The sequence below is a fragment of the Molothrus ater genome, chromosome 5 (genome assembly GCF_012460135.2).
Source record: "Molothrus ater isolate BHLD 08-10-18 breed brown headed cowbird chromosome 5, BPBGC_Mater_1.1, whole genome shotgun sequence".
Classification (NCBI taxonomy): Eukaryota; Metazoa; Chordata; class Aves; order Passeriformes; family Icteridae; genus Molothrus; species Molothrus ater.
In genome coordinates this window covers 14783308-14809491 of record NC_050482.2, presented here as the reverse complement: position 1 = coordinate 14809491, position 26184 = coordinate 14783308, and the positions used below count along the sequence as shown (strand labels likewise).

General features: G+C 41.5%; 2 protein-coding genes across 2 annotated transcripts in view; one reads left to right on the top strand and one right to left on the bottom strand.

The window, feature by feature from the left end:
- LAMB1 (laminin subunit beta 1) overlaps positions 1 to 7042 on the top strand; it is a 42930-nt gene extending 35888 nt beyond the window's left edge. The window contains 7 exon segments of the mRNA XM_036401414.2: positions 1417 to 1620; positions 1999 to 2143; positions 2888 to 3095; positions 3262 to 3403; positions 4249 to 4425; positions 5675 to 5834; positions 6729 to 7042. Of these exon segments, the coding sequence (XP_036257307.1) occupies positions 1417 to 1620; positions 1999 to 2143; positions 2888 to 3095; positions 3262 to 3403; positions 4249 to 4425; positions 5675 to 5834; positions 6729 to 6865 (1173 nt within the window). The 3' untranslated portion in view covers positions 6866 to 7042.
- A 2845-nt stretch (positions 7043 to 9887) lies between these two features.
- Positions 9888 to 24852, bottom strand: DLD (dihydrolipoamide dehydrogenase). Its single transcript, XM_036400828.2, has 14 exons — positions 24744 to 24852; positions 23746 to 23821; positions 22945 to 23024; positions 19285 to 19353; positions 17402 to 17471; positions 16914 to 17014; positions 16427 to 16570; positions 16136 to 16237; positions 14831 to 15021; positions 13253 to 13423; positions 12681 to 12870; positions 12165 to 12302; positions 11008 to 11097; positions 9888 to 10905 (listed from the first exon to the last, which is right to left on the bottom strand). Exons 1-14 carry the CDS (start codon positions 24780 to 24782, stop codon positions 10840 to 10842), a joined length of 1527 nt encoding a protein of 508 aa, XP_036256721.1. The 5' UTR covers positions 24783 to 24852; the 3' UTR covers positions 9888 to 10839.
- Positions 24853 to 26184: the final 1332 nt, after the last annotated feature.

Genomic DNA, 26184 nt, shown 5'->3' with positions numbered 1-26184 from the left:
TGGCAGAAACAGAGTTGGGTTTGTGGTGAAGCAACGGGCAGGGAGGAGCTGTAGGGGACATGGCAGTGTGAGATGTGCAGTTGGGTCATGAGAAATGCACCTTGCTTGGTTGAGCATCCCCTCGTGGGCTGCAACTGGGTTGTGTAACTGGTGAGCTCTGCCGCTACTGGCTTTCAAAGACCAGCCTTTCACATTGGTCTTCCTCCCACTCTTCCCAGCCCCATCACAGCACCTGTTTTTGCATCACCCTTGTTCTAATCCAATGTTCTTTGCTAGGGACAGAGTTCCCACATGCAGGAAAGTGTGGCAAATTTGCTGGGCTGAGAGCCACCCTCTTCAGCCTATCCTGAGTTCAGTGCTTGCTTTCCCTAGGCTCCCCTCTTCCCTTCTGCAGGTCCATCAGATACACTCTGTGCCTGTACAGTGCTTGGCCAGGCTGCACTTCTGCGCACACCCCCGGGCCTCAGCATCCCCCCAGGCTCATCCTCCTGCTCGAGACAAAGCAGAATTTACAGGGAGCTGGAGTCAAAAGGGCATTTTCTCTGTTGAAGGTGCCTGCTCATCTGTAAATATGATTAAGGATGGCTTTTTCTTGGGAGAGGCTGGGTGTTCTCTCAGTTTCTCTTTGAAGTTGGCCAGCTGCATTCAGTGAACAATCCCTGAACAACCCCGGGTGAAGGCAGGCTGCAGGGCACCGCTCATTAACTCCCCCAGGCAGGCCAGGCCTGTGGTAGAGAGTGAGTTCTTCACACACTGATTGTCCCTTTTCCTTTACAACCAGTCATCCCTCCCACTCCCTCAGCCCTCCTTTTTTTCTCTGAAGGGAAGAAAGAGACATCTTTCTATTTAGTTTCCCTTCCCCTACATTCCTGCCCTGACTGTTCTTAAGAACTGAAATCTTGGGTAGATGTTTATCAAGGCAGTAAATACTGAGTTGCTTGGAGGTGTAATCATGAGACACACACACACACAAACACATCTTTCTGCTTTCTAGCTACTGCTGGGTTACGTGCCAAACAGGTAAGAGGGACTCATTTACACTTCACATGAGACAGCTGCAGCTAACTTGGCTCAGCCCCTAGGTTTTTCCAGGGAGATTTTTTGGCTGCAAAATCCGAGTTAGTGACTATCATTTGGCAAAAAGAGTGGGCTGGGGGGCATGAAAAGGTAAAAGAGCCTCACAAGAACAGGGAATTTCTGATTTTCCCTCTGGTTAAACCAACTCCCGTGTTATTTCATTACCAAACCATCGACCAAGCAGCGGATAATTCTCAGCACAATGTTGCCGATAGAAATAGTTTCGCTTCTTGAAAAAAAAGTTGACTCTGAAATTTTGTGGTGGAACAGTGTCCTACTCCAGCCCCCAGGCAGTGGAATGGAAATGAGGCTGTGACTGCTTCCCCTGTGTCCCTGCAGACGTGTGGCAGTGCCCCAGGAGCCTCGTGTGCCGAGTCCGAGTGCGGGGGGCTGAGCTGTCGGACAGATGAGGGCAAGAAGAAGTGTGGAGGCCCCGGCTGCGATGGGCTGGTGACCGTGGCTCACAATGCCTGGCAGAAGGCTATGGATTTTGACAGAGACATCCTCAGTGCATTAGCAGAAGTTGAGCAACTCTCCAGAATGGTAATATGCCAAATCAATTGTTAAGATAGTAAAAAACAAAAGGGAAAATCTGTCTGTTGTAGCACAGGCACTAATTGATAAAGCATGTGCTGGTTTTCTGCAGAAAATACTTATTTTGGGTTGTGTAACTTCATCATGCTTGTAAATATCTTCAGAAAGGGAGCTTGCTAGAGTGAAGCTTCATGGATAACTAAACATCAGCCTGAGTTGTTTAAACTAGCACTGGTGGTATGGATCAGGGCCAGCTTCCAAGTGTTGAGTTTTATGAGAAAAAGCATTCCTTGTTACTATTACTTCTGACTCCAGATGAATTGTTTTAAAACAAACCCTAAAGCATAAGAAGATAAGCAAGCAAGCCTTCCATTTTCCTTTCTTTAGGTTTCTGAGGCAAAACAGAGAGCGGATGAAGCAAAACAAAATGCACAAGCAGTTTTGCTTAAAACCAATGCTACAAAAGAACAAGTGGACAGAAGCAATGAAGATCTGAGAAATCTTATTAAACAGATTAGAGACTTCCTAATGCGTAAGAACGTTGCATTTTAATTATATTTTAATGCTGGGTTTGTGAAAACCAGCTTTACATCTGTATTATCTTCCAAGAGTTAGCTCAACAGTTGTCATCATTCTCCCCACCTCCCCTAGACAGACAGTGTGTATGATGAAATCTGGAAACATGAGAAAAAACAAGAGAAAACCAAGATAATAAGAAAGTGAGAGCAAACTGTGACATGTTCTTGTGTGCCTTTCAGCTGAGGTTGTTGTACTGCTGTACTTTGCCAAGTATGTCTGTAAGTTCTGGCTAGAAAGATAAAGTAGTATTAAAGGGGAAGGGAGTCAGAAACTGCATTTCTCTCTCTGTAATAAAGCAAGTAAAGGTTAAATGAGAGCCTTGTTTGCCAGCAGCCCATTCCTTGCCTGTTTGCTTAGGGCTGACTGTGCTGGGAGCATAAATACATCTACGTGCAGCTGTTGGTTTTGTTTCCTCTGAGCTTGGGTCCTCCCCAGAGTGCTGCAGCTGGGCACCAAGATCTTCAAATGGCTTCCAAGACAGCTGTGCCAGCAGGGCCTACATACCTGCTGGGCCTCTCCTGACAGGGAAGTTTCACCTTGGGAAGTAGCTTTAACACCTTGATTTTCCATACATCTGGGGGAGGAAGTTTTCTCATTATTTTCCTTCTTAAGGAAGCAGCTGAACAGAATTTGAGTGCTGAGATGTGACAGAGAGAAGCTTTTACTCACATCTCTGTCATTTGTGTCCATCTGCTAGAAGACAGTGCTGACCTGGATAGCATTGAGGCAGTGGCTAATGAAGTGCTGAACATGGAGATGCCAAGCACTCCCCAGCAGCTGCAGGCCCTGACAGAAGATATTCGTGAGCGTGTAGAAAGCCTTTCTGATGTTGAGGTCATTCTGCAGCAGAGTGCTGGAGACATTGCCAGAGCAGAAATGCTGCTGGAGGAAGCTAAAAGAGCAAGGTATGCAGCCCTGTTTCATCTCATTGCATCAGAAAATGCAGTTTAACTTTCCCTGATGTAAATTCTCATTCCTTCAGTAAGGGGCAAAACCAGCCCGTTGCAGCATATGTTCTTTTTCCAATTCCAAAGTAAGAGCATTTTTAGCATTAACAATCTTGGTCCACAGCAAAGGGGCAACAGATGTTAAAGTCACTGCAGACATGGTGAAAGCAGCACTGGAAGAAGCTGAAAAAGCTCAAAATGCAGCTGAAAAAGCCATCAAACAAGCTGATGAAGATATTAAAGGAACTCAAGACTTGCTGACTTCGGTGAGTTCTTTACGAGTATTTCTTAACATAATAGAAACAGCACCAAGTCTGATGCTCAGAAACTAATGTAAGCCTGTCTAGGGAAAGCTTTTGGGTACTGCAAAGCAAAGGCTGCAGTTGAAATGCATCTAAACCATTCCTGCCTTCACATCAACTTTTGAGTGAGTGGGACAGATGCTAGGGGACTTTTTGTGCATAAACCAAACCAGACAACAAAAACAAAAACCACCAAAAGGCTTTTCTCACCCCGTATCCTGCACCAGCCAAGTTAAATGAGCAGGACTGTAGCCCTCTAAACCAGCAGGTCTGACAAGACCCCTGGCAAGCCACACCTGTCAGTCACACTGGTTGTGCATTGGTGTGCTCAGTGTCATCTACCACTGCAGCACCAGACTAAAATAAACAAATGCCAGATTGAAGTGCCAAGTGCTACAATCTTGTCAGATAAAGTATTTGCAGACTTCATCTCAAAGCCCTCATGAGACTACAGTGCTATCTATACTTATGAAGCTTGGCCAGTTTAGAAGCTTCACAAGTCCATTATCACATGATGGAGTCAAATGTCTGAAGTTTTGTCAATGGATTAGTCAACTCTTGCATGTATAATGCAATCAAATACTTTTTTGACCATGTTCCTTAATGCTTGTGCAGCCCCATATGTACCACTCTCGAGCACTGAGCTTTTTCACCCTGGCTGCAATGGGCCATTTTTAGCAAAACTAAAACACTGCTTTTAACTCAGATATATGGACACAAGCTAGTTAGTTGAGCAGGGTTTATGGAGAAAGTTTAGTATTATATCCATTGTCTTTTGAAAGTCTAACTCTCATTCTTCTTTCTCTTAGATTGAATCTGAAAATGCAGCATCTGCAGAAACGCTGAACAATGCTACCTTACGTCTGTTTGAGCTAGAGAAGAGTGTTGAAGACCTTAGGCAAAAGGCTGCTACAAATTCAGGGACTGTGGGAAATATAGAAGACAAAATTATTAGTGCAAAACAAAATGCTGAAGAAGTTCAAAAGGTGAGAAGCTCAGGAACAATCCTAAAGAGAAGCCAGCAAAACTCCCCATGTTTGGCTAAAGGGAGATCAATGAATCCATGTGATCAGTCACATTTATTGTTCATATTCTGGGGGTAGAAAATACTCCAACATTTATACTCTTACCAAAGATAGCTACTTTTTACTTTGGTATCAGATCCTGAGAGAGATTCATTGGGAAGTTTTTAGGTTCTGAAATAGCTGCAGGAAACCTGTCAGCCTTTCACAGATAGGTTTTTGTTCCTCAGCTTTACTAGAGAACTGGAATTTTTTTTTTCCACTTGTATAGAATATTTATGGTTCTATGACAATGATAGGTTCAGCACAAACAAACCAGAATTTGGCATATACAGAATCAAGCAACAGGAAAAGTAATTATCCTAACAAAAAACTGAAGTAATTGCTAAATATCAGAGATGCAAGATTTTTCTCTGTAAATATGGCATTACTCCCAATGTTTGCTACACACTTTTGTAATAGCAAAAGAATGTTCATTAACAAAACAATTGACCAGTCTGCCAAAGGAAGTTTCATTGCTCCCATCTCTTGTCTGTAGTTAGCCTACCAATCTCCAGAGAGCCATTTTCTGACAGGAGAGCTGCATTATCCATCAACTCAACAATATCCAAACACTAAGTAGAATTTCAGGTGCTGTCAAGTAAACACAAGAGAATTCCAGTGCTGCTATGGTTCGTCATCTTGCTCAATGGTTGAATTTAGTTGGGCCATAGGTCTTCTTAATCTTAAACCCCACAACAAAAGCACAGCTGAGAAACCAACCTCACAACTTTCCCAGCACCTTCACTAACACCAGCTGGGCAGCTAGTTCAGTTCCTGTTGCTGAGAGGGTAGCAAGGGTATTTATTCCTCCCCAGATGCAACCACTCAGCCAGGAGCAGTGCCAGGTGTAGCTTTCCAGCAGTTCTAGGGGCCATGGCTTCCATTAGTTACAGAACCCTGTAACTGAATCCCATAAATCTCTGCCAAGTGCCAGTATTGAAGCTGTAAAACAGGCACAGATCTGCAAAAGAGCAACTGATGAGTCTTCACCACAGCTCTTAGTCTTGGACAGAAAGTAGGAAATACCCTGACACCGTTTCTGCTTTTGTAAAGTGAGCTCCCCGCATAGTCTCTCTTGGTAGCCAGACTAGTAAAGGACAGAGGGAGGAAATGCCAACTCCCGCTGTACTGGCTTTGTGTGAGCTCCATCTTGTGCTTGAATTGGGAACAGGTGCTCAGCAGCGAGCTCAGCGGCAAGTACAGAACCGTGGAAGAGCTCATTGCCAGGAAGACAGAGGAGTCGGCCGAGGCCAGGAGGAAAGCAGGCGTGCTGCAAGATGAAGCTAAAGCCTTGTTGGCTCAAGCAAACAGCAAACTCCAGCTGCTCAAAGGTAAGGCTCTTCTGAGGAGGTCATTTGGCACCTTAGAACATGAAGCAATTTCATGCTGTTTAACCAGCTATTCATTAGCAGAAGGGGAAAAGAAAAGGTACTTTTTTGTTACTGAGAATTCATCTGCTTTCCTTATTATTATGGACGTAATACAGTCTTTTGAAGCAAGGATTTCTGTAGAATAAGCTGAAACTTACAGGTGAGACACAAACTTCTGGTGTGGCACCTCTCACTGTCCCCAGAACAACCCCAGGGAAGAAACAAAACTACTCTGCTCAGGACAAGGACTCATCTGTTCCAGCAAGACCCCCATCTCCAAACTACTTCCCTCACCCCACCCTGGAAAGCTCTTAAAACAAAAGCTAATCAGGACACAGGAGTTCCAGTTCACAGTTATTAACATTTATTGTTGACAAAGTTGATTGAACCAGAACAAGGCAATCTGCCCCTTGCTATCGGAGACAGAATTAAATTTTCCTTCTGGTTTTGCCAGGCCAGGAATTCATTCTTGCCCTCTTTGCTACTCCTGCACAGTTACTGTGACTTGCTGAGTAGTCTTAATCATCACAAGCCAAAACATTTCATTGTTCTGTAAAAGCCACCATAGAGCAAAGAATTACAATTATTTTAACCCTCAAAATACACTTTTGGATTTTCACCTTTGGAAAATGACTTCTTTGTTCTTTACATCCCTATGTTAAAGAAACAAAAGGTGCCATTCCAGTCTTTGTTGATTTTGAGGGTGTTGTTTGTTTTATTTGTTTTTTTCCCCAATCAGAATATCTTCCACAATAGAAATAAATTTTAATAGTAGTTTATCTATAACTATAATTATTTACATGCATCAAAACACCACCAATTAAGCTGGTTTTTTTTGCCTTCATTTGCCTACAGATTTGGAAAATACATATGAAAACAATCAGAAAGTTCTGGAAGACAAAGCCAAGCAGTTGGTGGAGCTGGAGGAGACAGTTCGCTCCCTCTTACAGACAATCAGCCAGAAGGTTGCTGTTTACAGCACCTGCTTGTAAACAGGAGTGGGAAATGCTTGTGTTCAGGATGGTTTTTACAAGTATTATACTAGTTCTTTTTGACATTACATTAAGACCTGAAAAGGTGAACAGGTTTTATATTGACTTTAAAGCCACAGAACCAAAGAAAAATAACTTTTTGCTGTTGAAAATAAACAGTACTTTTGTATCAGTGTACGTACCTAGTATGACTCATTAAGTTCCTGCCTATTTTCAGTAGCTGCAATGGTACATCAATTAATCCTTTAGCAAGTCTTGTTCTTACATTGGTTAGAGATCTAATAAAATCTTGGCTTGAGCTGTGTAATTCTAAAGAAGGGTTACTATTACTATAAAACATAATATGGTGACTCAGACCAAACTACCAGTGAAGAAATACCATCCATATGTAGTTAGTTATGCCACAGCACTCAAAAAGGATTGTGTAGCCCCTGCATGATACCCAGTTAGGCCTAAGACTGACTTTCATGTCACTGATTATGAAATGCTTGATATGTAGAGTGAAAACAGAGAGGTCAGCACTGAAAGTAGGAATGTACCAAGTTTATATGGTAATTCAAGCTTGGACTCACAAAATAAACAGAGTTGGAAGGGCCCCACAAGGGCCATAAAGTCTAACTCCTGGCCCTGCACAGGACACCCCAAGAGTCACACTGTGTTCCTGAGAGCATTGTCCAAAGCCTCCTTGGACTCTGCCAGGTTTGGTGCTGTGACCACTGCCCTGGGGAGCCTGTTCCAGTGCCCAGCCACCCTCTGAGTGAAAAACCTTTTTCTGATATCCAACATCAACCTCCCCTGACACAACTTCAGGCAATTCCCTCAGCACTGGTCACCAGAGAGATCCATGTCTGCCCCTCCTCTTCTTCCCCTCATGAGGAAGTTGTAACTGCAGTGAGGTCTCCCCTCAGTCTCCTCCAGGCTGAACAGACCAAGTGACCTCAGCCACTCCTCATATGGCTTCTCCTCCAGGTCCTTCACCATCTTTGTTGCCCTCCTTTGGGCACTCTCTAATAGTTTAATGTCTTTTCTATATTGTGAGGCCCAAAACGGCCCCCAACACTCGAGATGAGGCCACCCCAGTGCAGAGCAGAGCAGGACAATCCCCTCTCTTGCCCAGCTGGTGCTGCTGTGCCCTGATGCCCCCAGGACACAGGTGGCCCTCCAGGCTGCCAGGGCACTGCTGACTCATAATTCAACTTTCCACTGACCAGGAACCCCAAGTCCCTTTCTACAGTGGTGCTTTCCAGCCTCTCATTTCCCAGTCTGTCCATACATCCAGGTGCAGATCTGGTACTGTCTCCTTGCTGAACTTTCAGTGGTTGGTGATTGCCCAGTTCTGTAACTTGTCAAGGTCTCTGTGCAGGGCCTCTCTGCCTTAAAGGAACTCAACAGCTCCTCCCTGTTTTGTATGACATGCAAACTTGCTAGAGGCCCTTCCTGTCCTGCCTCCAAGTCATTAATGAAGATGAAGAGCACAGGACTGAAGATGGAACCCTGTGGATCCCCACTAGAGACAGGTCACCACTCTGATGCCACCATTCACTGTAACCCTTTGTGCCCAACCTGTGAGTCAATGATGTGTTTATACAATCGTGTGCTGGACATTTTGTGCAGAAGGATCCTATGAGAGACAGTATCAAAAGCTTTGCTGAAATCCAAAAAGGGTACATCAACTGGCTTCCCTGACCAGCTATGTAGGTTATCTTGTGATAAAAGGAAATCAGGTTTGCTAAGCAGGTGTGATCATCAAAATCAGGACAACTACAGCAGGATACAGCACCACCTGAGCAAAATGAAGGGCATTATGATTAAATAAATAATTATCCCTAAGCTCTGGAGATTACAAACAGCACAACAAAAAAAAATCTTTGAAGGAACTGATCATGACAGCAGTATCATGCACTGTTCACTGCCAGTACACTCAGCAGCTGCTACAAAGTGCCCATTTGGCAGCACTCAGGCCTAACTGCCATGAGACCACTGACAGGTGGCTCAGCAGTTCATTTCACTTTTACACTTTTTTTGTACACTTAACTAGAATGGGAATGACAGCAAGAGAAGTTACAAAAATAATTTTAAGGCCTTGATTTTTATTTTTAAGTGTCTGGAAAACTCAGTCTCCAGTACAAACTTAGAAGTAGTATTGGTTATAAGTTTCCCTGGCTTTTTAAACTTCATTTAACATAAAATGAGGTACAAACTTCTCTAACTTATAAACTTCAAGAATGAATTGCAGTAAGACTGCTACAAGTATTCAGGAGGTGGAGGAAGTAGACACAAAACTGTTTCTGAAAGAGCAAGGCTTCTGGGAAGAACTTGCAAGTCACATGATTAACACTTAACATTTACCTTTGTTAAGTTAGAAGTGATTCTGAAATGTCAAGATCTATTGGAAGAATCAAGCTTTTCTGCTCTGTTGTCTCACCTTCACTTTCCATTTAGCAGCTTCCTACTAACACCTGAAAGCAGACCCACATTAATTCACCCAGCATACCCATGAATCAGATGGTGATAAGCTTAATGAGGTGGTATGGTTTAACCCCATCTACATTTAAAGTAGGAGTTAAGAAAATAAATCACAATGAGGAAGAGTATCACTGGTGTTTTACTGATTACCTGATATGGTAATGCTGGCATCCATCTCTATCACGCACTATAGATAGTACTTGAATAATAAGCTATAATAAAGCAATCTAGAAAGATATAACCATCTTGTCTATACAAAAAACCATGGAGCTGTAGCACCACCTTCTGAATGTGCACTTCTCATTCCAGTGGCATAATGAAAAAGGACATGCACAATACCAGCAGGTATTAAGGTTTTCTTCAAGGCAGAAGAGGCCTGACAAAAAAAAGAAATGGCACCTTGGAAAAGAAGTTAATTTTAACTACTGGATTTGGGCATGCTCCATATACAGGTTAAAGATCTTTCAACAATGCCATCTGTTTGTGAGTTCGCTCACATGATCCACAACCTAGACACTACAAGGATACAATCAACAAACAAAACCCAACAAGACCCTCCAGCCATGTCAAGTATTTATTAAGCTCTCTTGCTACAGAAGAGACAGAAAGAGAGAACAAAATAGAAAACAGAAGAGAAGAAAGTATGTCTTAATTGTGTGGAGAGCTGACACTGCAGCCCTTACGTGTGGAAGGTGCAGAATAACCCTCATGTCATAGCATTTAACAGCAAACACTGCTTCACTACCCAGTTTTAGCATTTCAAGTTTAAGAGAGCTGGACAATGGAAGCTTTAAAACCAAAAAGGATTAGATAGCAGTACAATGAATTTGTCTTCAATTTTTCATTTCTCAATCAGCACTCAGTTTTTCCCCTTAAGAGTTTTCAATATGAAAACCTGACATGGAGAATCACACAGACAGTAATTTTCTCTTTAAAAAGTGAGTATAATTTTAATTGATCTACATGAGCCCCTCTTCTTCCAACATCCCAACACTACTAGGTCAAAACAAGTTTTGGTACTCATATGTAAGAAGTAGGTTAAATACCAAAGTTAATCCCTTCAGAAGGAAACACATTTTTGTGCGGAAGTGACAGTGGCATTTTAAGTGCCAGTGGCATTTTAAGTGCCAGTATTCAACTGGTTTATTGTCACACTACTTCAAATAAGAAAATACAAGGTAGGCTGGACAATCATCCACAGTTCTGACCAGCACACCTGATAATCCCATGCAGCAGCAAAATGTTTGGTTTCCAAAAAGAAAAGAGTTCTGTCAGGCTGCTTTTCTGCAACATTCATTGTGTAAATAAACATGTAATTTTAAGTATTTAATTTACAGAGACTGGATAATTCCACTTGTTCCAAACTCTACTTGTTTAAATATCTGATGTTTAAAATTAAGATATTCATTTAAGTCAGTCCTAAAATCCTCAGATTCAGCCTTCCATTAAGGGCCCACAGTCCATTTTCAGAGATGTACTATATATGTACAAGGATTTGCTCTTTCATTTTAGAAGTTGATAGCTTTGCCGAAGGATGCTGCTAAGTTTGCTTCCCTGAAGGCTTCTGACACCGTCTGTAGGGAGCAAACACAAAAAGTTACAAGTCATTAATAGCTCCATGGAGTAACAGCCTGTCTGTGTAATGGTGTTTAACAGCCCCTTTAGAAAACACTTACTGGATGGGCATGGCAAACTCTGGCTACATCTTCACATGATGCTCCATATTCCATAGCAAGGGCAGCTTCATTCACCATTTCACCAGCACCCTGTAATTTAATGGCACTTGCAATTAGCACAAATTCTTATGCACTTGTCCACGCTGCATCAGTAGCCACTTATAAATAAGCATTTTCTGCTAAAAAAGAGAAGTTATGTTCTAACTAGCACTTCATCTGTGCTATAATGTAAGTAATGTACTCTATTTGGTGATTGTGATCAAAACTAGCATAAATCCAAACATTAACGAGAGCATTTGTTCTCTCATTCCTGAGAGCTGTGCAAAAGCTAGGCATTTTTCCATGAAAGGAAACCTACCCAAAACTTCAATGCTTCCCTGAAAAGTTAATAAGGCATGTTGGTTTCTAAATTACTACAATTGCAAGAGAAAGTAAGTAGCATAGAATCTTATTGAGAACAGTTTGGTGTTTCTCTTAAAGAAAGCTCTACACAAAAATGTACAGAAGTGTTTCTGCAAACATATGTTGAAAAAAAAATATTTACAGCTAAGAAACAAAACAGAGAAAAACTAGGGTCTAACTTTGACCAAAAAAACCCAAAAACCTCCTGGACAAGGGAAATCCCAAAGGTCTTTTTTACTCTAAGTTCCATAAATTACTGACCCCAGATTTGGTGACTGCAGCATAAGATTGCCACCCTTGCTGAGGTCTTTAGTTGGAGAGAAGGGAAAAAAGAAAACACCAATGAAAAAGACAAAGTCTTTTCAGCTCCTTCAACTTCCAAAAGATGAATCAACAATTTCTGCTGTTCTCTGAAGTATTTGGCAGTATTCATAAGAATAAAATGAAAAAAACCCCACAACAAACACCATCACCAAAAACCTCTCCACACAAAACTTGTCAAAGAAACCAAATAAATAACTGTAGCAATTCAAGAGGGAAAAAAAAAAAAAAGCTAGGCTTTTTTTTTTTTTAGTTACACCTAAGTAACTAAAAAGTAGGAAGGAGGCCAGGGGTGCAGAACAGAACTGTAAAAAAAATAAGTATGGTGAACTCAAACCTTCCTGTTTACAAACACCACTTCTAACTCAACAACTATGCAACACTAAATAAAAAGAATGTTACAAGGCTAAGAAAGCACAACTGATGATACTTACTGAGCCTAAAATGTGAGCACCCAACATCCTGTCTGTCGACTTATGACTAAGTATCTTCACCATGCCATCTGTGTCAGCATTTGTCTTTGCTCTACTGTTTGCAGCAAATGGAAATTTCCCAACTTTGTATTCTACACCCTGCAAAACAGATGTGTTACTGACTTAATGACCAACAAGAACAATGTAACCAACTGTTACATACATGAGGATAAGCAATGCACAACTAAAACAGGAGACACAGGAATGTACATGAACAATCATTGTAAATGGTGTAACAGTGTACAAAAAAAAGATTAATTTGCAAATAAACAATATTAATGTCACAGAATTCAAGTTATTAAAGAGAACTGTGGTTCTTGGGAGAGTGGCATGCACAAGAGCATCATTCACTCACATCCCCTAAGCAATAAATTAAAATGCAGAAATATAGATAATGTAGCTAGATAAACAACTAGAGAATGAAACCAAGCTCAAAGTGGAAAAACAGTTTTTGCTGGCAAAGAAAACAAACAGTACCTCTTCTTTCAGCTGTTCTTCTGACTTGCCCACCCAGGCCACTTCAGGGTGAGTGTAGATCACAGAGGGAACGCAGTTATAGTCAATGTGAACTGCTCCCCCAGCCATGCCTTCTACACAAAGAATGCCTTCATCCTCAGCCTTGTGGGCCAGCATAGGTCCAGCAACTACATCACCAATAGCATAGATGCTATCAGACCAATGAAACAGAATAAGACACTGTTTAAAAACATCCTAGCACACTTTGGCTACCGTACATAACAGTCTGTTTGAAACATGTTACTGAAAACTCTAATCAAAACAGATTAAAATACTTCAATTTAGCTGTTTCCACAAAATGACCACACTTCAAGAGGTACTTAGTGACATGAAATAGACAGTGACTTTTAAATTACAAAACTTCAAAGGCTGACTAAAATTTTCTAGCTACTGAAATGATAGGATATATTGAGTTTTCTTTTCAGAAAAGGGAAATATGTTCTGTTATTAAAAACCAGAAATGCTTTAGTAAGTTAAACTTTAAAAATAAGTTCTGCATTAAAAAAAAGGAAAAAAAAACTAGTCTTACTTACTTTGGAATCTTGGTTTGGAATCTGTTGTTGACTGGAATTTTTCCCTTCTTATCAAGTTCTATTCCAATTTCCTCAAGACCTAGATTTTTTGTAAAAGGGCGCCTACCGATGCAAACTAGGAGCACATCACAAGTTATTACTTCTGCCTTGCCACCAGCAGCAGCTTCAACACTACAGCAAAACAAGAAGCAAAAATGCTAAGCTGTAAACTTGTAGCCTTATCTCTCCCTGGCTAGTAACTAATATGACCCAAGACTGTGAAATCCTGGCTGGGTCTGGCACCCAAAGCACTTCATTCAGCCTGCCCCAGGCTTCCTCCTTGCAAGAGTTCAGCAGTGGAAGAGGGAGGAAGAGGCAACACCTCTTACTACATTTCCTAACAACTGTCAGAGAGAAAATCAGGGTGTATTTTCAACAGCAAATGTCATGATCTGATAGGATCAAATCTGTACAGCAAAGTCATCACTGCTGAGTACCTGCCACCCAAAGTATATATATATATATATATATTTTGTATATAGTATACATACTTTGGGGTGGGGTAGGGCCATGTATTCTCAGCAAGCTTTCTTCTGGCCCAGGAACCAAACACCTGTTAGCAGCTGCCATGCACCCCATGCATCCCTCAAGTGCATCTGGTCTTTAATTGCACCCAGAGCAAGTTCAGTTCACGTACTCTGAGAGCACAAGAACTAAAGCATGGAAAATGAGGATAACTGGAAGTGTGGTTCAAAAGCACACTCTGAACCAAAATGATACCCTAGAAGTAGAAACAGATTAAATGAGAGATCCAACCAGCATCAGCATGGCATGCAAAGAAGCCCAAATCCTGGACCTTTAGAGTGACAGATGACAGACTGTCCCAAAATATAGTGATACAGCAAGTAAAAGTCTCCATAGTAAGTCTCCAGTGAAAAAACATTTAAACTTGTTTTTGTGAAGTAACATCAAGCAATTTTTTAAACTACAGTTTCTGAATAGAGAATCCATTAACACAAACAGAACTAGTGCATACTTATGGACTTTTACAAAGCAAATTTGCTTTATGTGTTTCTATATTAACTGCTCATGTATAAAACTTCAAAGGTCTTGAGTAAGACCATTAAAATAAATTCTTTGTGTAGCTTCATTTATTTCTGTTCAAGAACAGTAATATCTCTGCCAGGCTTAGCCTAAGACAAGATGACCATCCAGTATGTAGTCAAGAATTAATGGCTTGGAAATGACTGTATGAACAATCATGGTATTTATGCTAGTTATACAGAAGCTAATATCTTCCATGAAAATAATGATTTAGAGTTCTGTTTTTATTACTGATCTCATTATAACAGTGATTTTATGCCAGCAAGCCCTCAACTCAAGTCAATGGATTCTCTCCTGTATAAGCTACTTAGGACTTAATAAACCCAAAATTATGAGCTCTGTAAGTTGTTAAAGAAGGATAAACATTTAATTGCACTAAAGAATTAATTTTAATTCCTGTTTAAAAATATTACCAGATTGTATTTTTAAATAGGTTTGACGGATTGGGAGGAAGAATGTATTTTGCATTCCTTCAGTTTTATGTTAAACACTTACGCTACATCTATTTTTCCATCTGGTCTCTTGGTAGCACCAGTAACTTTGGTGTTCAGTTTAAACTTGAATCCCTGTTTCTGAAGAATGCGTTGGAAGTTTTTAGAGATCTCCATGTCAATTCCCATTCCCCCAACATGGCCCATGAACTCAACAGCTGTCACATCTGCACCGAGGCGCTGCCAAACCGAACCCTGCAGGTAAACAATACAGGTAAAAAGAGATGTTGAAAAGTAAACTTCAGATACTTTTACTCTAATATTTACAACAGACTGTAAATTCTTCTAAAGCAGGATAGCATGTAACAGCAAACTGATCGGTTTCTACAAACATGATGTAAAATAAAACAAGTTCAACTTATGTCAACTTCCCCCAGCCTTTCCATGAAAAGATTTATCATTGTTTATTTGCAGACTCAAAACTTCCATGATCGAATTCAGGGAATTAGGCTTCTAAAGAAATAGCTAACAAAATCACTAAATACAACTCCTGTATGTTTTATTTATACTATAGGTATAGAAGAAATTAAAAATCAAAGAATCTGAAAGGAAAACCCACAGGGAATTGCTTATGGTGCTCTAATACCACTATTAATTAATCAAAACAATACCACATTAAGGAAATTTTACACAACAAAATGGAGCCTCTGCTGGTCCTGTCTGTGTTTATAATCTTAACCATGATCATCAGCCTCACCAACAAAAACCATGTACACCCTGGAGGTATTCACCTACAGTTACCCACATCCACCCAATACAGAATTTCACTTTGCTTACTCTTTCCCAGCTTATTAGTCAGCAGGTTAAGCAACCACTTGGCAGATGGGCACAGACTCAAGCAGCTGCAAGACCAGCAAATATAAATTCTTTTTGAAACATGTAGCTGGGAGGTAAAAGGACTCAGACCACAATGAACTACAAAGTCTCCACACTTCTGGCTGATAGAATATGTACTACCAGATCACATTAAACATCTCTTGAGATTAACTACTAAATACAAGAATTCATCCTGATTACCCTGGCATTCCCTCTCATCCCTACTCCTCCAAAAGAGAAAAATAAACATGCAAGGCCCTGGATGTTCCTTTCTAATTTCTTTGCTTATCTAACCAGCTGCAGAAGTACTGACCCAACAAACACTTATCCCAGCTTTTCTGGTAAAAAAATGGAGCTAGCAGGCTATGAAGTCTGAACAGATTGACTACAACTCACTGAACTGTTAAAGCACAGCAAAACCATCAAATACAGCCACAAAAACCACCTTTTTCTTTTACAAATTACAAGTCAAGTGGTTTAAACATCCTCTCACCAGTTCCACACCGATGACTCCTGCACCAATGACAACCATCTTTTCAGGAACTTTTTTCAGTGACAGCGCACCAGTGGATGACACAATGTTATCTTCATCAATCTAATGACAAAGAAATGCACAAAGGGACGTTTGCAATCTCTTTTACATATTCTATACAAAACACCTTCTACATATTCTATACAAAACACACACAACGTGAAGTGCAGTCAGGTGCAAACCATTATTACACATTAGATTGTGTGGCTATGAGACACTGAAAAGGAAGTACAATTAGGTTCAAATACGTACAGTAATTCCAGGGAAGGGAGCAACTTCTGAGCCTGTGGCTATGAGTATGTTCTTTGTGTTGATAACTTGTGTGCTGCCATCTTCTTTAGTTGCAGTGACTTGGTTTTTGCCAGTTATTTTTCCAAACCCAGATACATGTACAACCTTTAGCAATCAGAACACAGTGAAGTCAGGTTCAAATAAGTTAGGCTACTTTTCACCTGATTCTCACTAATGCTTAGAGATGCTGCTAAAATATCTCTCTGCATCTCTATCTGGTACAAATCACAAAGTAACTGTATACTAGTAGGAATAGGAATAGTATACTCTTCCTTTAAGCAGATTAAGAATGAAGGCACTAGGCATTTAAAAGTTTTCTGGAAGAGAAGCATCCAAATTCTGCCCTTGTCACACTAGTCACTCTAATTTATGTGGCAATGGGAAAATGTAAAAAGTAAGAAATTCAGATTAAAAAATGGATATATCTCAGTATATAATCCAAACTAACCTTGTTTTGTTTAAATAAATGAGCAATTCCACCTGTTAAGGCCTTCACTGCACTACTCTTCTGTTCCATCATCTTCTCTAGATTCAAACGGAGTCCTGTAACTAAAGGTAAAGCAAAACAACTTACATCAAGCATTACAACAACTTACATCAAGCACTGCAGTGTGCTAATGTTAAAGGAGATAACCTCAACAGTAAACAGCTGGTACAGAAAGATGTGTTGAATGGCCCCACTAAATGCTAAAGGTTACATTCAACAACTGCTATGCTGAAAATCAATATTGCACTTTTCAGCTATAACTTATCTATCCAATATTCACAGTTCAAAGAGCAGACATGTTCATAAGCCTCCAAATGACAGATAAAGGATATTATTTATAACTCTAAAAACTTTCTGACCAGAAAACCATACTAATTAGATTTGAAAGACTAAATTTACTTCTTGGTGGAAACTACTTATGTAACAGGCAGTGAGAGCTCTTCACTCACTTTCAATTCCTCTATTAGCGAAATCTTTTCCATGGGCCAAGTGATACAGATGTGAGTTGTTCAGCAAGGCCTAAAACAGACACACAAAAATGTGGATTTGGACATACATTCCATATATAATATAAAAGAGTATTTACTATAAGGAAAAATAATTATACTATTTACAAAATGTTCTCACTATTGCTTGACATTTACATATTTGAAAAGGTGTATTTCAATCACAGAACTTGTACACAGTAGCTCCTACTGAAACATTCAATGAAGTTACATACTTTACCTAGAAATAGAAAAAATAGTTAAATCAACACCTATCCTTTTTGCTCACTTCACCATAGAAACTGATAATTACTCCACAGAGATTAAAAAAGGAACAAACCAAGTAGAGGAAGAGAAAGATAACTGTGACTGATGGCCAAAGAGAAGATACAGAATAACTAGATGAGGAAAATCTACACTAAAATGCCTGTTAGGATTTTAACCTGTGTAGACATATATGAGTTAAATTTTGAGGTTTTCTGCATAGCCAGCCAAGCTGAAGCTGGATAGCTTGGAGCTAGCTCAGGTACACGGATCTTCCAAATTCACAGAAAAAATTAGAATGGTTTTTATATGTATGGCTAAAAATTAGTAGCCTCAAATTCAGAAGCTTGATAATTGTATTTTGATTAGAAATAACAATAGTTAAGGCAGGATCTTACTAAGAAAATTGATTCTTTTGTTATAGCCACCCCAAATATGAAAGTGTCTGTATCTTTGCAAGGACAACAGTTTGAGTTTGCACAGACTTAAACCTAAAGCAGGCACAGTAAAAGATTCAAAGGGCATTTTGAAATAATTGCCTTATCTACACATGTTTGTGTAATACTAATACTATCAAAATAAGATAATTCTATTTTTATAATTTTTATCAACTATATTTAAAAGTAATTTCTCTACTTCACATAGCTGTCACAGCCCCAAATCTGTAACACTCACATTACTTAAAAGACACAAGCACTGCGTAAGACTTTAGCAACTAGAAAGAAAAAAAAAAAAACACCCCATGCCTGAGGTATTATTTTGGGTGGTTTTCTGGAAAGGAGTATTTGAATCATTTGTTACTGCCTTAGTGTACACAGCCTATGTAACCTCTTCTTAAGTTTACTACAATTCAAAGGAATTCCAGATAGCATTTAGGTTTAACCATGGGTACAACAGTATTTTCATAAGAAATCTAAAGGATAAAAAAATAAAAGGGTACTTGAGAAGTTAGTTAAAAAGATCCTAGCAGAGTTTCAAATTTTCAAGGTAACACTGTGTGGATTAACATGTTTTAATGGTGCTTCAATTTATTAAGATACTCTGAACCTCATTAAAATGATTACTAAAGTGTTTGGAAAAATTAATATAACTTTTTAAAAAAAACTTAGTATTTATATTGTATTTTCTTCTCCCATGCTAATGGAACCCCTTGAGCAAAAGGATTAGTAACAGCAACACAGTTAGGAGGGATCTTGTTAAGAATATTACATCTGTTACTACAACCATCACAAACCTGGCCTTAGCAGTGTCTTCCTCCACCTGCTGGGTGCTATTGAGGCAGATTCCCCAACAACAGCACTGTTCTTACAAAGGCCAAGGTCTGAAATTACTTTAAACTAGATTGACAGTGTCAAATAGGGAGTTCTTATTAATTTCTTCTTGCTTCTCCTTTCTTTCAGAGTGCATGTGTTGGACTCAGCTCTTTCTCTCCACATCTGCATTAGTCCACACTCCACAGCCTCACCCTCCAGGCCATTCTTACATGTACATCCATCTTGAGAAACTCCTTCCTAATCTCCTTCCAAGTGAAGCACATCATGTCAGCTGCTTTTAATGAAGCTATGACAAACATGCACGCTTACCTTGGATGGAATACATCCAACGTTCAAACAGGTTCCCCCTAACGTTGCATTTTTTTCTACACAGACAGTCTGAGGGAAAAAAAACAGAGGAAAAAAAAAAGAATTTTTTAGTAATACTCTGCCACCATTTCCTTATGGGCTCTCTCACAATTTAGAATTGATGACAAAGACATTTGTCTACTTGTCTAGTAATTCTACCTCTACAAGTATCCCATTAATTTAATTCCTAGATTTATTTTACAGCTCATGTTTCCCTTCCCTCATTTTTTTGTTAACTTAAAACCCACAAAATAGCTCCTTGCAACTAAATTCTCTACCAAACTGCACCAGTTTATGTCTCCAAACAGCCACTGCACAATTCATACAAGTGCTACTTTTATGCATTTCTGTAGTCCTACCACAAAAATCTACAAAGTAAATAATAAATACAAGACTCAGTCCAGTGAAAGATGTTCCCCTAACAATTACAGAAAAAACTGCTAGAAGCAAAACATGTAAATCATGTGAAGATTCATAAAAACAAGAAAACAACTGGTAAGTGAACTGGCATAGATTAAAATCCCATGAAGCTATCTTTTCTTCCAAGAAAACAACACAGAACAAAACCCCCAAGTCACAAACAACATTTCCTCCCACTGCTATAAAGCTGTACCAACACTTATAAAGAAAGAAAAAACAAAAATGAAGTACAGCAAAACCAAACAAAAATAAGGTCAATAACAACAGGGATGGAAAATATTTCATCTCCTTCTCATTAAGCTGACAACATCAAAGCGTGCAAAGGACAAAAACAACTACCAAAACTTCATTTAAAAACCGATCACTGGGAGAAAATGAAGGAGAGCAAAGGAAGGTCTCTTTCAGAGAAGGAATTGTATAAGCAAAGGAACTGGCATCTCCTTCTTTGGAAGGCACATACATATTCAAAATAATTGTAACCTTGGTTCACACTCTTGAGAGTTCCAGTCCACTGAGAGGCAACTACCAAGTGAAAACCTTTCACAATTTCTTTAAATAGTTGCTTTTGTGCTAAGGTAGGTGATGGTAACATGAAGAGCAGAATTTACCAAATCAAATCACAGGAACATTCTGAGACACGCACATCCCCTACCTCCCCTTCCTCTTGTTTTAAACACACGAATACATGAAACACAGCACAAAGGCTTTAAAAGCTGCACCATGGATCAAACAGCACCAGACTGCTCCTACCTTTACCCAACAAGGATGTTCTGCCTCATCCATTTCACACAAACTTCACTGCTAAGGCCAAGCAAAGCTTTTGGGAAGCCAAAACCCAGAGAACATTACTGGCAACAACATGGGATGCTGTAGTACTGATACAAGGATTCAATCCTTGTGCTAGTAGAAATAGCACTAAAATTGAAATTTAAGTAATTCAGTAGAGCAGAATTAGGTTCTTCCATGGATGGTGTAACTATACAATCTTTTTGCCAGTCTACTAAAAACATTCTACGTGTTTATTCAATGATAATGGTGACACATACTCAATGATAATGGTGACAAGTACGTCCAAGCATTTTCTCCTCTCTAACTAGCTGTGAAACAGTGTAACAGAATTATTTTTTACTATGATGAAAAACAGAATCCAGGGCACTTTTTAACCCCCTTGTGCATGGTATCCTACTTTTAATCACGGATATGAAGGACTCAAGGACAGTACTGTTCCAAGAAAACCTGCTTTATAGCCAGCCACAAAAATAGCTTTGGAATAATCAAGCACAAACTCACATGGCAGAAGGCCACAATCTTTATTAAAACCTGCATCACTGAGCACCTTTTTTTCTCAGCTTACTAGCTAAGTAACCACATACATCCACAAGCAAGAGTACTTATTATGACAAAACAGTAATTCACAAAGATGTGCAAAGACAATTCAGTTATTTTGCTGTAGGTCACAGGCAGATGTAAAACTTAATGGAATCTCACACACTTCCACTTTGGTACAGTTATTGGTACATATTAGAAGGCTAAAGATGCCCAAAAAGATGTTACTGACACCCAGTTGGGGGGGTACTGACCAATGAGGGACAACACTCAGAATTACAGACAAATTCAGTTTGAAGGGACCTCCTTCTGGAGGCCATCTAATTAAACCTCCTTCTCCAAACACAGTCAACATCAAAGACATTGAGGGAGGTGACTCTCCCCCTCTACTCTGCTCTCATGAGACCCCACCTGGAGTACTGTGTCCAGCTCTGGAGTCCCCAGCAGAACACAAAACAGATCTGGACCTGCTGGAGCAAGCCTGGAGGAGGCCACCAAGTTGATCACAGTGCTGGAGCAGCTCTCCTATGAAGACAGGCTGAGAAGGCTCTGGGGAAACCTCACAGCAGCCTTGGAGTATCTAAAGGGGGCTTGCAAGAAGTCTGGAGAGAGACTTTTCACAAGGACATTTAGTGACAGAAACAGCCTTAAGCTGAAGGGCATAGATTTAGATCAGGTCTTAGGAAGGAATTCTTTATTGGGGGTGGTGAGGCACAGGAACAGGTTGCCCAGAGAAGCTGTGGATGCCCCAGCTCTGAATGTTCAAGGCCAGGCTGGATGGGTCTCTCAGTAAGATGGTCTGGTGGGAGATGTCCCTGTCCATGGCAGGGGAGTTGGAACAAGGCCAGCTTTAACATCCCTCCCAACCCAAACCATTCTGTGATTCCATGATGTATCAGATGGCTCAGGGCCTTGTACAGCCAAGTTCTGAAAATACTGAAAGATGAAAACTACATGCTGCATGGGCCCCCCATTCCTGTGCTTCACTGGAACTCATCACCAGGAGTTCATTATGGTCATGAAGTCTATTCTGGGTAATTCAGAAACATTGTGACATACCAAACAGCAGAAACATGCTTGAGACTGCTAGCACCACCTTCTCAGAGTTCCAGATAATTACAAGAACAATAATGCAGTGCCAAGAGTGTCAGTTGGTTTCATATTAAGAAGTGAAGGTAAAAAAAGTATCCTGAAGTCACATTTTGTATTTTTATAAGTTTAAAAACATCTGAAATATATTATACACATACAACTCTCACAATACTTCATTAAATGACACACCACTAGTACACATCAGACACAAACTGCCTCTTCTAAAAGGCATTCAAAGTCAACAAGCTGAACAACAGAGATGAACATAAATAAGATACTACAGTATTTCTACACACTCTTTTGCCTCTAAAATTCTTATACGGCAGTAGAATTCCACTAATCACATTCAAAAAGCATATCAGTTGAATATGGCTTTTTCTCCCTCTGAGCTCCCTCAGTCTGTTCTTCAGAACAGTTTTCCACCGGTCTTTTGTCAGTCATGATCTCTTAATTTTTCCCTTTGTTGAGGGAAAAAATCCTTCCTAGCACTGTTTTCCCACCTTCTCCTTCACAAGAATATAAACCCACTTTATTTTATTATCAGTTCCAACCAAAAGTAAGCTGTCCTAAAGCAGCTCTTGTCAGTAGCAGGGCTACAGAGAGTAATACAGCCAGACCTCCATTTCAAATTCTGCATGATGCAGGTAAGCAAGGTAAGGAAAGATTAGCAAAAGATGTCTACAGCATCTGGTGGCCCAAGATGTGCCAGGAGGATTACAGTGTCACACAGATACCTTTCAACTTAACCTGGATGAGTATTGTGCCATCTGAGTGAGGTCTCACCTTAAACCCAAGCTGAGCTGCTTTGATAGCAGCAACATATCCTCCAGGCCCAGAGCCAATGACCGTGACATCGGCATCAACTGAAACAGAGAACAGCAGAGTTACTGCTTTTCAGCAAAATAATTGTGTATTAAGAATTATCCAAGTTAATGAAATAGGATTAGATAAGGAAGCTACACATCATATGTGAAAGCAACTTTATGGACACAGGGAAAGGTTGTCTAAAGGTATTCATTCCACAAGAAAAATAACCAGTCTTAAATTTCACAGGGAAAATTATGTAAAATGACATCAAGAAACTGAATTTCCCATCCCTCTTGCTCTAAAGTCTTTAAGAACTTAACCCAAGATATCTCAATAGTTTACTGTACCATTTTTTCCAGCATAGCTTCTATTGATGTTTAGCACCAAACATAAATGCTTACTGAATGCCACAAATCTATAAAGGAAAGTATGGCTGCAATAGTTATCTGTGCAAACTCTATTGATTATAAAGCAGTGCAAGCTATGAACTTTGTACCTAGCTAATATCTTGCAACCACAACCTCTTTTAGAATATTAATTTTAAAATATTATTAGAATTAACATATGAACAGTGATGGTGAAGTTCAACTTCTATTTACAGCTTTAGCTTGAAATCAAATTATGAAAATAAACCACAGTTTTCATCTAAATCTCCATCCTGACATGGATTTCATCTGGAAACTTGATTTCTGAGTTTGAAGTGTTGTTTTGCTTTTTGTGGGGATTTAGGTTGGTGGGGGTTTTTTTGTCCAAAAAAGGTTTCTCACAAGAAATTACCTTGATCAGCATAGGACCTTTGTGGCACAGCACAAACTCCCTGAAGACCATGATGAATTCGATCAAAATGGCTTCTCTAGAAAGGAAAAAAAAAATAAAAAGAACCCCTTGGTTTTATAAGTTTATGTCTATCCCTGAGGAAAAATAAGCATTCAGCCACACACAGATGAATACACAGTTACTTTCACCAGTAACCAAAACAGGACCAGCACCACTGAAGCACAGTGGGCACTGACAGGAACAAGAGGCAGAAGTTGCTCTGCCAGTTACCTGCTCTGTCACCTCAGTCTGTCATCACACCTGTTCTCAGGTCAGTCTCACCTCAGGCTCACCTCTAACTACAAAACTCTTTCAACTCTCAAACCACATAATGACATAGAGTAGATATCCACAGGAGTTTATGAAGAGTCTTGTTCTGTAACCAACCCCTTCGGCCACTTCCCATGAACAGGCAGCTGTACCTCGTAGGAGGTTCGGGAGGGCAAGATTTTTTAACCTTTACGAAAAAGTAATGGGACAGCACAGAACAGCTGCTACAAACACATCGAGGGCCGATCACCCTGTAACTGGAGGAGAGGATGTCCCTGGAAGCATTTGGGAAGTCCCCAGCACCGCAGCCCAAAAGCCGGGGCCGGCTGACGGCGGCGCCTTTTGCAGCCACCACGGCCGCGGCCTCCCGCGGGCCGGGACACCGGGGGACCGGCACCGACAACGCACACGACAGCTGGTCCCTGCCGCTCACGACCCTGAGGGCCGCCACCGCCGCCGCGTCCCCTCCGCCCGCCCGAGCGGCGAGGAACGGGGACAGCGGAGCAGGGAGAGCAGCGCGGCCAAGGCCCGCGCCCGCCTCAAGGCGCCACTCCGGCCCCGCCCGCCCTCACGCACGCCCCCGGCGGGCTGAGGGGGTCTGAAGAAAGCCCAGGCCCGAGCTGTCCGGCGCGGCTTCCGTCCCATATCCCCTCCCTAGCCCTCGCCTCGCCGCCCCGCCGGTGCCGTACCCGAGCGAGCGCGCAGTAGACGCGGCCCCAGCGCTGCATGTCGGCGGTGCCGCCGCGCCCCGGCCGCTCAAGGACTCCGCGGACGCGCGCAGGCGCAGTGCCGGGCGGGGCGGGGCCAGGCGGGCGCCGGGGCCTCAGGGCCGGGAGGGAGCCCCGGGCTCTGGGCACGGCCCCGGCCAGCCCCGCTGCCAGGGCAGGGTCACCTGGCGCAGGTGACACCGGAGCACAGCCCGGCGGGTTCGGAATGTGTCCGGAGAGGGAGACTCCGCCACCGCCCTGGGCAGCCTGTTCCAGTGCTCTGCCACGCTCAACGTAAGGAAGTTCTTCCTCATGTTGAGGTGGAACTTCTTGTGTTTCACTTTATGGCCATTGCTCCTCTTCCTGTCGCCGGCACCGCTAAAAAGAATCTGGCACATTCTCTTGGCACCAGTTTTTGAGATATTTCTAGAATCAGAGAATCATAAAATATGCTGAGTTGGAAGGGGCCCATCAGGATCCAGCTCCTGGCCCTGCACAGGACATCCCAAGAGTCACACCCTGTCCCTGAGAGCATTTTTCAAACACTTCTCTAACTCTGTCAGGCTGTGACTGCTTCCCTGGGGAGCCTGTTCCAGTGCCCAACCACCCTCTGGGTGCAGAAACACTTTCTAATATCCAATCTAAACCTCCCCTGACTCAGTTTCACGATGTTTCCTCGAGTCCTGTCACTGATCATGAGAATGAAGAGATTGGCACCTGCCTGTCTACTTCCCCTCATAAGAATGTTCAAGACCACAATAAAGTCTCCCCTCAGTCTCCTTCAGGCTGAACAGACCATGTGACATTATAAGTCCTCATAAATCTCCTCATAAGGCTTCTCCTTCAGACCCTTTGCATCCTCATGGCTTCCTTTGGATGCTCCCTAATAACTCACTGTCTTTTTTACATTGTGATGCCCAAAACTGCTCCTGGGATTTGAAGTGGCACCGGCCCAGTGCAGAGCAGGGTGGGACAATCCCCTCCCTGGCCCAGCTGGTGATGTCCTCCAGGACATGGTTGGCCCTCCTGGCTGCCAGGGCACTGCTAATTAATTCATCATTTGTATGTATTGATGAGATCCCTTCTCAGTCTTCTCTTGACTAAGCAGGCCCTGCTCCCTCAGCCTCTCCTCTTAAGGCAGGTGTTGCAGTCCCATTGTCATCTTTGGAGAGCTGCTGGACCCTCTCCAACAGCTCCTTGTTTTTCTTGTGCTGAGGAGCCCAGAACTGCACACAACATTCCAGTTGTGGCCTCGCTAGGGCCCAATAGAGGAGGAGGGCCACCTCCCTGGGCCTGCTGGCCCCACTGCTCCTAATGCACCCCAGGATACCATTGGTGAGCCATCCTGGCCACAAGGGCACACTGCCAGTTCACAATCAACTTGTCACCCGCCAAAACTCGCAGGTCCTTCTCAGCAGAGCTG

What these genes read in the sequence shown, in the direction of transcription:
- DLD (XM_036400828.2), bottom strand. Translation starts at nt 24,782, where the DNA reads ATGCAGCGCTGGGGCCGCGTCTACTGCGCGCTCGCTCGG. An exon ending in CGCTAATAGAGGAATTGAAA is followed by an intron (nt 17,015 to 17,401) that starts GTGAGTGAAGAG and finishes CTTTACCTTTAG; the next exon opens with TTACAGGACTCCGTTTGAAT. An exon ending in ATTTATTTAAACAAAACAAG is followed by an intron (nt 16,571 to 16,913) that starts GTTAGTTTGGAT and finishes TGATTGCTAAAG; the next exon opens with GTTGTACATGTATCTGGGTT.